General features: G+C 52.5%; 1 protein-coding gene across 1 annotated transcript; it reads left to right on the top strand.

Moving 5' to 3' along the window:
- Window positions 1-209: 209 nt before the first annotated feature.
- LOC130601898 (sarcoplasmic/endoplasmic reticulum calcium ATPase 1-like) lies at window positions 210-15,421 on the top strand (the record flags this gene model as incomplete). Its single annotated transcript, XM_057414307.1, is given in 15 exon segments — window positions 210-312; window positions 1,150-1,230; window positions 1,316-1,401; window positions 2,514-2,811; window positions 4,561-4,727; window positions 5,616-5,704; window positions 6,467-6,569; window positions 8,230-8,361; window positions 8,957-9,029; window positions 9,032-9,081; window positions 10,045-10,263; window positions 10,945-11,280; window positions 12,282-12,502; window positions 14,964-15,060; window positions 15,288-15,421. Coding segments are annotated over 15 exon segments (2,174 nt in total), but the record flags the coding sequence as incomplete, so codon positions are not given.
- Between the last annotated feature and the right edge of the window lie 106 nt (window positions 15,422-15,527).

Below are 15,527 nucleotides of genomic sequence, written 5' to 3'. Positions count from 1 at the left end.
CATGGCATTCCCATCGCATTCCCAACCTCCCAATGGCGTCCCCTTCATCCCCAACACCCCTCGAGGTCCCGTTAACGTCTCCCATGGCATCCCCATCCCATTCCCGCTGTATTCCCGCTGGATTCCCGCTGTATTCCCACTGGATTCCCACTGGATTCCCGCTGGATTCCCAGGAGCGGAACGCCGAGAACGCCATCGAGGCGCTGAAGGAGTACGAGCCGGAGATGGGGAAAGTTTACCGCTCGGACAGGAAGAGCGTGCAGAGGATCAAGGCACGGGATCTGGTGCCGGGAGACATCGCCGAGGTGGCCGGTGAGGGGCGCCCCATGGGATGGGGGGGATTTGGGGTACAGGGGGTATAGGGGATATATAGGATTTATATGGGATATATGGGATACAAGGGCTATATCAATATGGGATATATGGGTATGGGATATATGGGATGTATGGGATGTATGGGATCTAGGAATGGGGTATAGGACATGGATAAACGGATGTGGACATGGGGTATATGGGGTATGGGATATACGGATACGGGATACATGGGTATGGAGATGGGGTATGGGATATATGGGGTATGGATAGGGGCTATGTGGGTATCGGATAAGGGGTATATGGGTATGGGACATAAGGATATGGGATATAGGGGTATGGATATGGGATGTATGGATGTGGATATGGGGTATGGGATATATGGATATGGGTATTGGATAAGGGATATATGGATGTGGATATGGGGTATGGGATATATGGATATGGGTATTGGATAAGGGATGTATGGATGTGGATATGGGGTATGGGATATATGGATATGGATATCGGATGTGGGATATATGGATATGGGGGTATGGATATGGGATATATGGATATGGATATTAGATAAGGGATATATGGATATGGGATATATGAGTATGGATATGGGATATATGGATATGGATATCAGATATGGGATATATGGATATGGGATATATGCGTATGGATGTGGGATATGGGGTATGGGATATATGGATATGGGGTATATAAATATGGATATGGGATACATGGATACAGGGTATGGGTTGTATGGATATGGGGTATGGGATGCATGGGTATGGATGTGGGATATTGGATATATGGGTATGGATCCCAGTAATTCCCAGTTCCCCCCAGTTGGAGACAAGGTCCCAGCCGACATCCGCATCATCTCCATCAAGTCCACAACGCTGCGGGTGGATCAGTCCATCCTGACCGGTACGGGGGGGGGCACTGGTCCATACTGGTCCATACTGGTCCATACTGGTCAGTACTGGTCTATACTGGTCCGTACTGGTCCCAGGTGAGTCGGTCTCGGTGATCAAGCACACGGATCCCGTCCCCGACCCACGAGCGGTCAACCAGGACAAGAAGAACATGCTCTTCTCCGTGAGTGACAGCCATGGATCCCACATCCCATATCCCACATCCCGTATCCATGGATCCCAGATCGTACATCCCATATCCTATATCCCATATCCATGGATCCTATATCACATATCCAATATCCCATATCGCACATCCCATATCCAACATTGCATATCCCATATCCCGATATCCCATATTCCATATGCTTATATCCCATTCCCATATATCCTATATCCCACATCCCATATATCCTATATCCCATATCCCATATCCAATATCCCATGTATCCTATATCCCATATCCCATATATCCCATATATCCTATATCCCATATCCATATATCCTATATCCCATATATCCTATATCCCATATCCCATATCCCATATATCCTATATCCCATATCCTATATCCCATATATCCCATATCCTATATCCCATATATCCTATATCCCATATCCAATATCCCATATATCCTATATCCCATATCCCATTATCCCATATATCCTATATCCCATATCCATATATCCTATATCCCATATATCCTATATCCCATATCCCATATCCCATATATCCTATATCCCATATCCTATATCCCATATATCCCATATCCTATATCCCATATATCCTATATCCCATATCCTATATCCCATATATCCCATATCCTATATCCCATATATCCTATATCCCATATCCAATATCCCATATATCCTATATCCCATATCCCATATATCCCATATATCCTATATCCCACATCCATATATCCTACATCCCATATATCCTATATCCCATATCCAATATCCCATATCCCATATCCAATATATCCTATATCCCATATCCCATATATCCTATATCCCATATCCCATATCCAATATATCCTATATCCCATATCCCATATATCCTATATCCCATATCCCATATCCCATATCCCATATATCCTATATCCCATATCCCATATATCCTTTATCCCATATCCTATATCCCATATATCCCATATCCTATATCCCATACATCCTATATCCCATATCCTATATCCCATCTATCCCATATCCTATATCCCATATCCATACACCCCATACCCCATACACCCCATACACCCCCCCACCCCATATACCCCATATACCCCCCCCCCCCACAGGGCACCAACATCGGCGCCGGCAAAGCCGTGGGCATCGTGGTGGCCACCGGCGTCAACACGGAGATCGGCAAGATCCGCGACGAGATGGCGGCCACGGAGCAGGACAAGACCACCCTGCAGCAGAAGCTCGACGAGTTTGGGGAGCAGCTCTCCAAGGTCATCTCCCTCATCTGCGTCGCCGTCTGGCTCATCAACATCGGCCACTTCAACGACCCCGTCCACGGCGGGTCCTGGATCCGCGGCGCCATCTACTACTTCAAGATCGCCGTCGCCCTCGCCGTCGCCGCCATTCCCGAAGGTGGCAAGCGGGGAAGATGGAGGGGGGGGCAATGGGGTGGGGAAAGGGGGTCTTTGAGTCGATAATGGGGGTGAAATGGGGTCTTTGAGTCGATAATGGGGTGAAATGGGGTCTTTGAGTCGATAATGGGGTGGAAGGGGGTCTTTGAGTCGATAATGGGGTGAAATGGGGTCTTTGAGTCGATAATGGGGTGAAATGGGGTCTTTGAGTGGATCATGGGGGTGGAAGGGGGTCTTTGAGTCGATAATGGGGTGAAATGGGGTCTTTGAGTCGATAATGAGGCTTAAATGGGGTCTTTGAGTTGATAATGGAGCTTAAATGGGGTCTTTGAGTTGATAATGGAGCTTAAATGGGGTCTTTGAGTCAATAATGGGGTGGAAGGGGGTCTTTGAGTCGATAATGGGGTGGAAGGGGGTCTTTGAGTCGATAATGGGGCTTAAATGAGGTCTTTGAGTCGATAATGGGGCTTAAATGGGGTCTTTGAGTCGATAATGGGGGTGAAATGGGGTCTTTGAGTCGATAATGGGGTGAAATGGGGTCTTTGAGTCGATAATGGGGTGAAATGGGGTCTTTGAGTCGATAATGGGGTGAAATGGGGTCTTTGAGTCGATAATGGGGGTGAAATGGGGTCTTTGAGTCGATAATGGGGTGAAATGGGGTCTTTGAGTCGATAATGGGGTGAAATGGGGTCTTTGAGTTGATAATGGGGGTGGAAGGGGGTCTTTGAGTCGATAATGGGGCTTAAATGGGGTCTTTGAGTCGATAATGGGGTGAAATGGGGTCTTTGAGTCGATAATGGGGTGAAATGGGGTCTTTGAGTCGATAATGGGGTGAAATGGGGTCTTTGAGTCGATAATGGGGTGAAATGGGGTCTTTGAGTCGATAATGGGGTGGAAGGGGGTCTTTGAGTCGATAATGGGGTGAAATGGGGTCTTTGAGTCGATAATGGGGCTTAAATGGGGTCTTTGAGTCGATAATGGAGCTTAAATGGGGTCTTTGAGTCGATAATGGGTGAAATGGGGTCTTTGAGTCGATAATGGGGTGAAATGGGGTCTTTGAGTTGATAATGGGGTGAAATGGGGTCTTTGAGTGGATCATGGGGCTTAAATGGGGTCTTTGAGTCGATAATGGGGTGGAAGGGGGTCTTTGAGTCGATAATGGGGTGAAATGGGGTCTTTGAGTCGATAATGGGGCTTAAATGGGGTCTTGAGGGCAATAATGGGTGCCCATTTGGGGTCTATTTGTGCCCATTTCGGGTCTATTTGTGCCCATTTCGGGTCTATTCATGCCCATTTTGGGTCAATTTGTGCTCATTTTGGGTCAATTTGTGCCCATTTCGGGTCTATTTGTGCCCATTTCGGGTTTATTCCTGCCCATTTTGGTTTTATTTGTGCCCATTTTGGGTCTATTTGTGCCCATTTCGGGTCTATTCGTGCCCATTTTGGGTTTATTTATGCCCATTTCGGGTCTATTCATGCCCATTTTGGGTCAATTTGTGCTCATTTTGGGTCAATTTGTGCCCATTTCGGGTCTATTTATGTCCATTTCCGGTCTATTTGTGCCCATTTCGGGTCAATTTGTGCCCATTTCAGGTCTATTTATGCCCATCTCGAGTCTATTCCTGCCCGTTTTGGTTTCATTTGTGCCCATTTTGGGTCTCTTCGTGCCCATTTCGGGTCTATTCCTGCCCATTTCGGGTCTCTTCGTGCCCGTTTTGGTCCCATTTGGGTGCCGTTCCGGTGTCCCCAGGCCTCCCCGCCGTCATCACCACGTGCCTGGCGCTGGGCACGCGCCGCATGGCCAAGAAGAACGCGATCGTGCGGAGCCTGCCCTCGGTGGAGACCCTGGGCTGCACCTCGGTCATCTGCTCCGACAAGACCGGCACCCTCACCACCAACCAGATGTCCGTCTGCAAGGTGGGCGCCGTTGGGTGCCCTTCGGGGCCATTGGGTGCCATTGGGTGCCATCGGGTGTCATTGAGTGGATTGGGTGCCATTGAGTGTCATTGAGCGGATTGGGTGCCATTGGGTGTCATTGAGTGGATTGGGTGCCATTGAGTGTCATTGAGTAGATTGGGTGCCATTGGGTGCCACTGGGTGCCATTGGGTGCCATCGGGTGTCATTGAGTGGATTGGGTGCCATTGGGTGCTGTTAGGTCCCCTAGGTACCGTTGGGTCCCCTAGGTACCATTGGGTGCCATTGGGTGCTGTTGGATCCCCTAGGTTCCATTGGGTGCCATTGGGTGCTGTTGGATCCCCTAGGTACCATTGGGTGCCATTGGGTGTCATTGGGTATCGTTGAGTGTCATTGGGTGGATTGGGTGCCATTGAGTGCTGTTGGGTCCCCTAGGTACCATTGGGTGCCCTTGGGGGCCATTGGGTCCCTTAGGTACCATTGGGTGCCATTGGGTGCCATTGGGCTCCATTGGGCTCCATTGGGTGCCATTGGGTGCCATTGGGCTCCATTGGGTGCCATTGGGCTCCATTGGGTGCCATTGGGTGCCATTGGGCTCCATTGGGTGCCATTGGATGCCATTGGGCTCCATTGGGTGCCATTGGGTGCCATTGGGTGCCATTGGGCTCCATTGGGCTCCATTGGGCTCCATTGGGCTCCATTGGGTGCCATTGGGCTCCATTGGGTGCCATTGGGCTCCATTGGGCTCCATTGGGCTCCATTGGGTGCCATTGGGCTCCATTGGGCTCCATTGGGTGCCATTGGGCTCCATTGGGTGCCATTGGGTGCCATTGGGTGCCATTGGGCTCCATTGGGTGCCATTGGGTGCCATTGGGCTCCATTGGGTGCAGATGTTCGTCGTGGACAAGGTGGACGGCGACGCCTGCGCCCTCAACGAGTTCTCCATCACCGGCTCCACCTACGCGCCCGAGGGCGAAGTGTCAGTGCCCCCATCCCATAATACCCCAGGGCACCCCATAATAACCCATGGCACCCCATAGTACCCCATAATAACCCATATTACCCCATAATTACCCATAATATCCCATATTATCCCATATTACCCCCATTACCCCATAATACCCCAATAATACCCCAGTATACCCCATGTTATCCCACAATATCCCATAATATCCCATATTATCCCATATTACCCCATATTATCCTGTATTATCCCATATTGCCCCATATTATCCCATAATATCCCATGATATCCCATATTACCCCATAATACCCCAATAATACCCCAATATACCCCACATTATCCCATATTATCCAAAAACATCCCATAATATTCCCTATTATCCCATATTACCCCATATTATCCCCTATAACCCCATATTACCCCATATTACCCCATATTACCCCATATTATCCCATAATATCCCATAATGTTCCCCATTATCCCATATTATCCCCTATTATCCCCTATAACCCCATATTACCCCATATTATCCCCTATTATCCCCTATAACCCCATATTACCCCATATTACCCCATATTACCCCATATTATCCCATAATATCCCATAATGTTCCCCATTATCCCATATTATCCCCTATTATCCCCTATAACCCCATATTACCCCATATTACCCCATATTATCCCCTATAACCCCACATTACCGCACAATATCCCATAATATCCCCTCCCATCCCCCTCCCATCCCATAATATCCCCCTCCCATCCCATAATACCCCAGGATGAAGCAGGACAAGCCCATCAAGGCCGGGCAGTTCGACGGCCTGGTGGAGCTGGCCACCATCTGCGCCCTCTGCAACGACTCCTCCCTCGACTACAACGAGGTCAGCGCCCCATAGATCCACCCACATCTGCCCCATAGAGCCACCCACATCTGACCCATAGATCCACCCACATCTGCCCCATAGATCCACCCACATCTGCCCCATAGAGCCACCCACATAGAGCCACCCACATCTGCCCCATAGATCCACCCACATCTGCCCCATAGAGCCACACACATCTGCCCCATACCACCCACATCTGCCCCATAGATCCACCATCACATCCACACACACCTGCCCCATAGAGCCACACACATCTGCCCCATAGAGCCACCCACATCTGCCCCATAGAGCCACCCACATCTGCCCCATAGATCCACCCACATCTGCCCCATAGAGCCACCCACATCTGCCCCATAGAGCCACACACATCTGCCCCATAGATCCACCCACACCTGCCCCATAGAGCCACCCCCACCTGCCCCATAGATCCACCCACATCTGCCCCATAGAGCCACCCACACCTGACCCATAGATCCACCCACACCTGCCCCATAGATCCACCCACATCTGCCCCATAGATCCACCCACATCTGCCCCATAGATCCACCCACATCTGACCCATAGAGCCACACACACCTGCCCCATAGATCCACCCACATCTGCCCCATAGATCCACCCACACCTGCCCCATAGAGCCACACGTGCCTGACCCATAGAGCCACACGCGCCTGCCCCATAGATCCACACACACCTGCCCCATAGAGCCACAGCCCCATAGAGCCACACGCACCTGACCCATAGAGCCACACGTGCCTGCCCCATAGATCCACCCACACCGGCCCCATAGAGCCACACGCACCTGCCCCATAGAGCCACACGCACCTGCCCCATAGAGCCACACGCGCCTGCCCCATAGATCCACCCACACCGGCCCCATAGAGCCACACGCGCCTGCCCCATAGAGCCACAGCCCCATAGAGCCACACACACCTGCCTCATAGAGCCACACACACCTGACCCATAGATGGACCTATACACCCCATAGATTGACCCACACACACCCCATAGATTGACCCACACCTGCCCCATAGATCCACCCACACCTGCCCCATAGATGCACCCACACCTGCCCCGTAGATTGACCCACATGTGCCCCATAGATCAACCCACACGCACCCCATTGACTGACACACCCCCCATAGATCTCCCCCCCTGCCAAATAGATCTGCCCCCACATCCCCATAGATCTCCTCCGTACCCCATAGATCGACCCCCGCCCCCCACCCCCCCATAGACTAACCCCCACACCCCCATAGATTGAGCCACACCCCCATAGATCGACCCATACACCCCATACATTGACCCCTACACCCCATAGATTAACCCACACCCCCATAGATAGACCCATACCCCCATAGATTGACCTACACGCCCCATAGACTGACCCCCACACCCCCCATAGATTGACCCACACCCCTCATAGCCTGACCCCTACATCCCCTATAGATCGAGCCACACCCCCATAGATCAACCCTCACCCCATAGATTGACCCACACCCCTCATAGACTGACCCCCACACCCCCATAGATCAACCCACACCCCCCATGCATCAACCCACACCCGCCATAACTTCACCCCCACACACCCCCCATAGATCTCCCCCCTGCCCCATAGATCCCCCCTGCCCCACTGACATCCCATAATACCCCCCCATAGTCCAAGGGGGTCTATGAGAAGGTGGGGGAGGCCACGGAGACGGCGCTCACGTGCCTCGTGGAGAAGATGAACGTCTTCGGCACCGACGTCCGCGGCCTCTCCAAGGTGGAGCGCGCCAACGCCTGCAACGCCGTGAGTGCCCCACAGCGCCCCACAGCGCCCTATGGGACCCCCCCCCTACTATGGGGCCCTATGGGGCAAGGCTTCACCCCGTGGTCTTGGTGGTCTCCAATGGGCGTCTCCATGGCCCATTGGGTGCCATTGATCCCATCGGCCCCATTGGGTCCCCGTTGAGTCCATTGGCCCCATTGACCCCACTGACCCCATCACCCTATTGACCCCCATTGCCCCCATTGACTTCCATTGACCCCCATTGCCCCCATTGACTTCCATTGCCCCCCATTGACTTCCATTGACCCCCATTGACCCCATTGACTTCCATTGCCCCCCATTGACTTCCATTGAACCCCATTGATCCCATTGACTCCCATTGACTTCCATTGACCCCCATTGACTCCATTGACTTCCATTGACCCCATTGACTTCCATTGACCCCCACTGACTCCCATTGACCCCCATTGACCTCCATTGCCCCTAATTACTTCCATTGACCCCCATTGACTTCCATTGACCCCCATTGACTTCCATCGCCTCCCATTGCCCCCCATCGCCCCCCATTGCCCCCCATCGCCCCCCCTTGACCCCCATGGCCCCCCATGGCCCCCAGGTCATCAAGCAGCTCATGAAGAAGGAGTTCACGCTGGAGTTCTCCCGGGACCGGAAGTCCATGTCCGTTTACTGCTCCCCGCCAAGGCCTCGCGCGCCGCCGTGGGCAACAAGATGTTCGTCAAGGTGGGGCCCGCACCCCATAGAGCCCATGGACCCCATAGGCCCCATAGACCCCATATACTCCATACCCCATATCCCATAGACCCCATACCCCATATCCCATATATCCCATATATCCCATATATCCCATACACCCTATACCCCATATACCCTATATCCCATACACCCTATGCCCCATACACCCCATATCCCATACACCATACACCTTATACCCCATATACCCCATATCCCATACACCCCATACACCCTATATCCCATACACCCTATACCACATACACCCCATATCCCATACACCCCATACCCCATACACCCTATACCCCATACATCCCATATCCCATACCCCCTATACCCCATATACCCCATATCCCATACACCCTATACCCCATACACCCCATACCCCATACACCCCATATCCCATACACCCTATACCCCATACACCCCATATCCCATACACCCTCTACTCCATACACCCCATATCCCATACACCCCATATCCCATACCCCCTATACCCCATATACCCCATATCCCATACACCCCATATCCCATACCCCCTATACCCCATATACCCCATATCCCATACACCCCATATCCCATACCCCCTATACCCCATATACCCCATATCCCATACACCCTATACCCCATACACCCCATATATACACCCTATACCCCATATACCCCATATCCCATACACCCTCCCCATACACCCCATATCCCATACACCCCATATCCCATACCCCCTATACCCCATATACCCCATATACACCCCATATCCCATACCCCATATACCCCATATCCCCATATCCCATACCCCCATACCCTATACCCCATATACCCCATATCCCATACACCCTATACCCCATACACCCCATATCCCATACACCCCATATCCCATACACCCTATACCCCATATACCCCATATCCCATCCACCCCATAACCCCAACTCCGCCCCATAACCCCCCATTCAGGGCGCCCCCGAGGGCGTCATCGACCGCTGCAGCTACGTCCGCGTGGGCACGGCGCGGGTGCCGCTGACGCCGGGGGTCAAGGACCGCATCCTGGCCCTCATCAAGGAGTGGGGCACGGGCAGGGACACCCTGCGCTGCCTGGCGCTGGCCACCCGCGACACCCCCCCGAAGAGGGAGGACATGGTCCTCGAGGACTCCACCAAGTTCGTCGACTACGAGGTATGGGGCTTCCGTAGGGATCTATGGGGCTGGAGGGTGTGGGGTGGGCCCATATGGGCCATAGACACCACTATCTTGGTGGTCTTTGGGGCATCAATGGGGTCTTGGGGTGTATGGGCCATAGACTTTGGCTCTTCGATGATGGTTGATGTCATCTCAATGGGGTCTTGGTTCCATGTAGACCGTAGACACCCATAACTTGGTGGTCTTTGGGTCGTCAGTGGGGTCTTCTGTTGATATTGACCCCCATATCGATGGTCTTTGGGGCATCAATGGGGGTTGATGTCATCTCAATAGGGTCTTGGTGCCATATGGACCACAGACACCCATATATTGATGGTCTTTGGGTCTTCAATGATGGTTGACGTCATCTCAATGGGGTTTTGGTGCCATATAACCCATAGACACCCATAACTTGGTGGTCTTCGGGTCTTCAACGATGGTTGACGTCATCTCAATGGGGTTTTGGTCCCATATAACCCATAGACACCCACATCTGGTTGATCTTTAGGTCTTCAATGTTGGTTGGTGTCATCTCAATGGGGTTCTTGGTCCCATGTCGACCCCCTAGAATGGTCCATGGGGTTCTTCTGGGTCGTTTTATGGTGTCCTTACACCCCTACGCACCCCATGGGGTCACTTCTATGGGTCCCCAACCCTACCAGCGTCCATACCCCCCAGGTGGACCTGACCTTCGTGGGCTGCGTGGGGATGCTGGACCCGCCGCGCAAGGAGGTGATGGGCTCGATCCGGCTGTGCCGCGACGCCGGCATCCGCGTCATCATGATCACGGGCGACAACAAGGGCACGGCCATCGCCATCTGCCGCCGCATCGGCATCTTCGGCGAGGACGAGGACGTGGCCGGCAAGGCCTACACGGGCCGCGAGTTCGATGACCTGCCGCCGGCCGAGCAGCGCGAAGCCTGCCGCCGCGCCTGCTGCTTCGCCCGCGTCGAGCCCACCCACAAGTCCAAGATCGTGGAGTTCCTGCAGTCCTTCGACGAGATCACGGCCATGGTGAGGCGCCGGTCGTGGCGGGGGGCATTGAGTTCCAAGGGGGGGGACATAGACCCATCAGCGTCCATGGTAGAGACGTTGCGTTCCATGGGGGAGCCGTTGCATTCCATGGGGGAGCCATTGTGTTCCACGGTAGACCCATTGTATTCTATGGGGGAGATGTTGGTATCCATGGTAGACCCATTGCGTTCCATGGTAGACCCATTGCATTCCATGGTAGACCCATTGTATTCTCTGGGGGAGATGTTGGTATCCATGGTAGACCCATTGCGTTCCATGGTAGACCCATTGCGTTCCATGGTAGACCCATTGTATTCTATGGGGGAGATGTTGGTATCCATGGTAGACCCATTGCGTTCCATGGTAGACCCATTGCATTCTATGGTAGACCCATTGCATTCCATGGCGGACCCATTGCATTCCATGGGGGATCCATGGCCATCATTGTAGACCCATCTCCACCCATTCTAGACCCATTGTAGACCCATCTCCTCCCCTTCTAGACCCATTGTAGACCCATCTCCTCCCATTCTAGACCCATTGTAGACCCATCTCCACCCATTCTAGACCCATTGTAGACCCATCTCCTCCCCTTCTAGACCCATTGTAGAACCATCTCCTCCCATTCTAGACCCATTGTAGACCCATCTCCTCCCCTTCTAGACCCATTGTAGACCCATCTCCTCCCATTCTAGACCCATTGTAGACCCATACAAGACCCATTGTAGACCCATCACCACCCATCATCATCCATTCTAGACCTGTCACCACCCATTCTAGACCCATTGTAGACCCATCCTAGACCCATTGTAGCCCCATCTCCATCCATCATCGTCCATTCTAGACCCATCAACACCCATTGTAGCCCCACCTTCATCCATCATCATCCATTCCATCCCCATCCCAACCCCCTGCATCCCCACCGCGAACCATGGGGGGGGGGGGGTTGTCCCATCCTCCCCATCCCCATGGATCCCCCCCGTTCTCCCCCCACTTTCCAGACCGGTGACGGCGTCAACGACGCGCCGGCGCTCAAGAAGGCCGAGATCGGCATCGCCATGGGCTCGGGCACGGCCGTGGCCAAGACGGCCTCGGAGATGGTGTTGGCCGACGACAACTTCTCCACCATCGTGGCGGCCGTCGAGGAGGGCCGCGCCATCTACAACAACATGAAGCAGTTCATCCGCTACCTCATCTCCTCCAACGTGGGAGAGGTCGTCTGGTGAGACCCTATGGGCGCCTGGAGACCCCTACAGACCCCTAGAGATCGCTAGAGACCCCTATAGACCACTATGGACCACTATGGACCACTATGGACCAGTAGCGACCTCTGTAGACCGGTAGAGACCTAGACCACTATAGACCTCTATGGACCCCTATAGAACTCTATAGACCACTATGGACCACTATAGACCACTATAGACCCCAATGGACCACTATAGACCACTATAGACCTCTATGGACCCCTATAGAACTCTATAGACCACTATGGACCACTATAGACCCCAATGGACCACTATAGACCACTGTAGACCACTGTGGACCTCTATAGACCTCTATGGACCCCTATAGAACTCTATAGACCACTATGGACCACTATAGACCCCAATGGACCACTATAGACCACTATAGACCCCAATGGACCACTATAGACCACTATAGACCACTGTGGACCTCTGTAGACCTCTATGGACCCCTATAGAACTCTATAGACCACTATGGACCACTATAGACCCCAATGGACCACTATAGACCACTATGGACCACTATGGACCACTATAGACCACTGTGGACCACTATGGGCCCCTATAGACCCCTATAGACCACTGTGGATCTCTATAGACCTCTATGGACCCCTATAGAACTCTATAGACCACTATGGACCAGTAGCGACCTCTATAGACCAATAGAGACCTAGACCACTATAGACCTCTATAGACCTCCATGGACCTCTGTGGACCCCTATGAACCTCTATAGAACCCTATAGATCACTATGGACCAGTAGATCCCATTGTATCCCACCCTATCCCATTCTATCCCACTTATACCCCATTGTATCCCACCCTATCCCACTCTATCCCACTTATACCCCATTGTATCCCACCCTATCCCACTCTATCCCACTTATACCCCATTGTATCCCACCCTATCCCACTCTATCCCACTTATACCCCATTGTATCCCACCCTATCCCACTCTATCCCACTTATACCCCATTGTATCCCACCCTATCCCACTCTATCCCATTACACCCCATGCACCCCACTATATCCCACTCTATCCCATTGCATCCCACTTATATCCCAGTGCATCCCACTCATACCCCAGTGCATCCCACTCTATCCCATTTATACCCCATTGTACCCCATTGTGTCCCATTGTATCCCACTCTATCCCATTTATACCCCATTGTATCCCACTCTATCCCACTTATGCCCCATTGAATCCCATTGTACCCCACTCTATCCCATTGAATCCTCTTGTATCCCATTGAATCCCATTGTATCCCATTGCATCCCACTCTATCCCATTGTACCCCACTCTAACCCACTTATACCCCACTCTGCCCCATTGAATCCCATTGTATCCCATTGCATCCCACTCTATCCCATTGTACCCCACTCTAACCCACTTATACCCCACTCTACCCCATTGAATCCCATTGTATCCCATTGCATCACACTCTATCCCATTGTACCCCACTCTAACCCACTTATACCCCACTCTGCCCCATTGAATCCCATTGTATCCCATTGTACCCCACTCTAACCCACTTATACCCCACTCTACCCCATTGAATCCCATTGAATCCCAATCCATCCCACTCTATCCCATTGTATCCCACTCTAACCCACTTATACCCCACTCTACCCCATTGACCCCATCCCATTGTATCCCATTGCACTCCCCCCACTCTATCCCATTGTACCCCACTCTAACCCACTTATACCCCACTCTACCCCATTGAATCCCATTGTATCCCATTGCATCCCACTCTATCCCATTGTACCCCACTCTAACCCACTTATACCCCACTCTGCCCCATTGAATCCCATTGCATCCCACTCTATCCCATTGTACCCCACTCTAACCCACTTATACCCCACTCTACCGCATTGAATCCCATTGTATCCCATTGCATCCCACTCTATCCCATTGTACCCCACTCTAACCCACTTATACCCCACTCTGCCCCATTGCATCCCATTGTACCCCACTCTAACCCACTTATACCCCACTCTACCCCATTCGTAGATGTCCATTGGAGGTGCCCATTGTAGATGCCCATTGGAGGTGCCCATTGTAGACCATCATAGATGTCTATTGGAGGTGCTCATTGTAGACCATCGTAGATGTCCATTGGAGGTGCCCATTGTAGACCATCATAGATGTCCATTGGAGGTGCCCATTGTAGACCATCGTAGATGCCCATTGGAGATGTCCATTGTAGACCATCGTAGATGCCCATTCGAGGTGCCCATTGTAGACCATCATAGATGTCCATTGGAGATGCCCATTGGAGGTGCCCATTGTAGACCATCGTAGATGCCCATTGGAGATGCCCATTGTAGACCATCATAGATGTCCATTGGAGATGCCCATTGTAGAGCATTGGAGATGCCCATCATGATCCCTTGTAGACCCCATGGTGCCTCCTCCACTGACCCCCATGGTGCTTCCCTCTCCCCATAGGCTACGTCGGTGCCGCCACTGTCGGCGCGGCCGCGTGGTGGTTCCTCTTCGCTGAAGATGGCCCCAACGTCAGCTACCACCAACTGGTGAGTGCCGGAGCCCCATGGGACCCCATTGACCATGGGTTGACCGATGGGGCCCCATTGACCATGGGTTGACCAATGGGGCCGTTGAACATGGGTTGACCAATGGGACCCCATCGACCATGGCTTGACCGATGGGGCCCCGTTGACCATGGCTTGACCGATGGGGCCCCATTGACCACGGGTTGGCCACCCTATGGTGACCCCATTGCTGTCCCCCCCTACCCCAGACCCACTTCATGCAATGTGGGGAGCACAACGTGGAATTCGAGGGCTTGGACTGCGAGATCTTCGAGTCGCCGGTGCCCATGACCATGGCCTTGTCCGTGCTGGTCACCATTGAGATGTGCAACGCCCTCAACAGGTACCTGCAGCCCCATGGGGACCTCCAATGGGGCAATGGGGTCTTTAAATGGGTCGATTGGGTCCTTAAATGGGGCAATGGGGTCTTTAAATGGGTCGATTGGGTC

Source organism: Pezoporus wallicus, unplaced genomic scaffold, assembly GCF_028554395.1.
Source record: "Pezoporus wallicus isolate ANWC-B61680 ecotype Strahan unplaced genomic scaffold, APGP_CSIRO_Pwel_v1 contig_11810, whole genome shotgun sequence".
Lineage (NCBI taxonomy): Eukaryota > Metazoa > Chordata > Aves > Psittaciformes > Psittacidae > Pezoporus > Pezoporus wallicus.
This window is presented reverse-complemented; position numbering and strand designations above follow the sequence as displayed.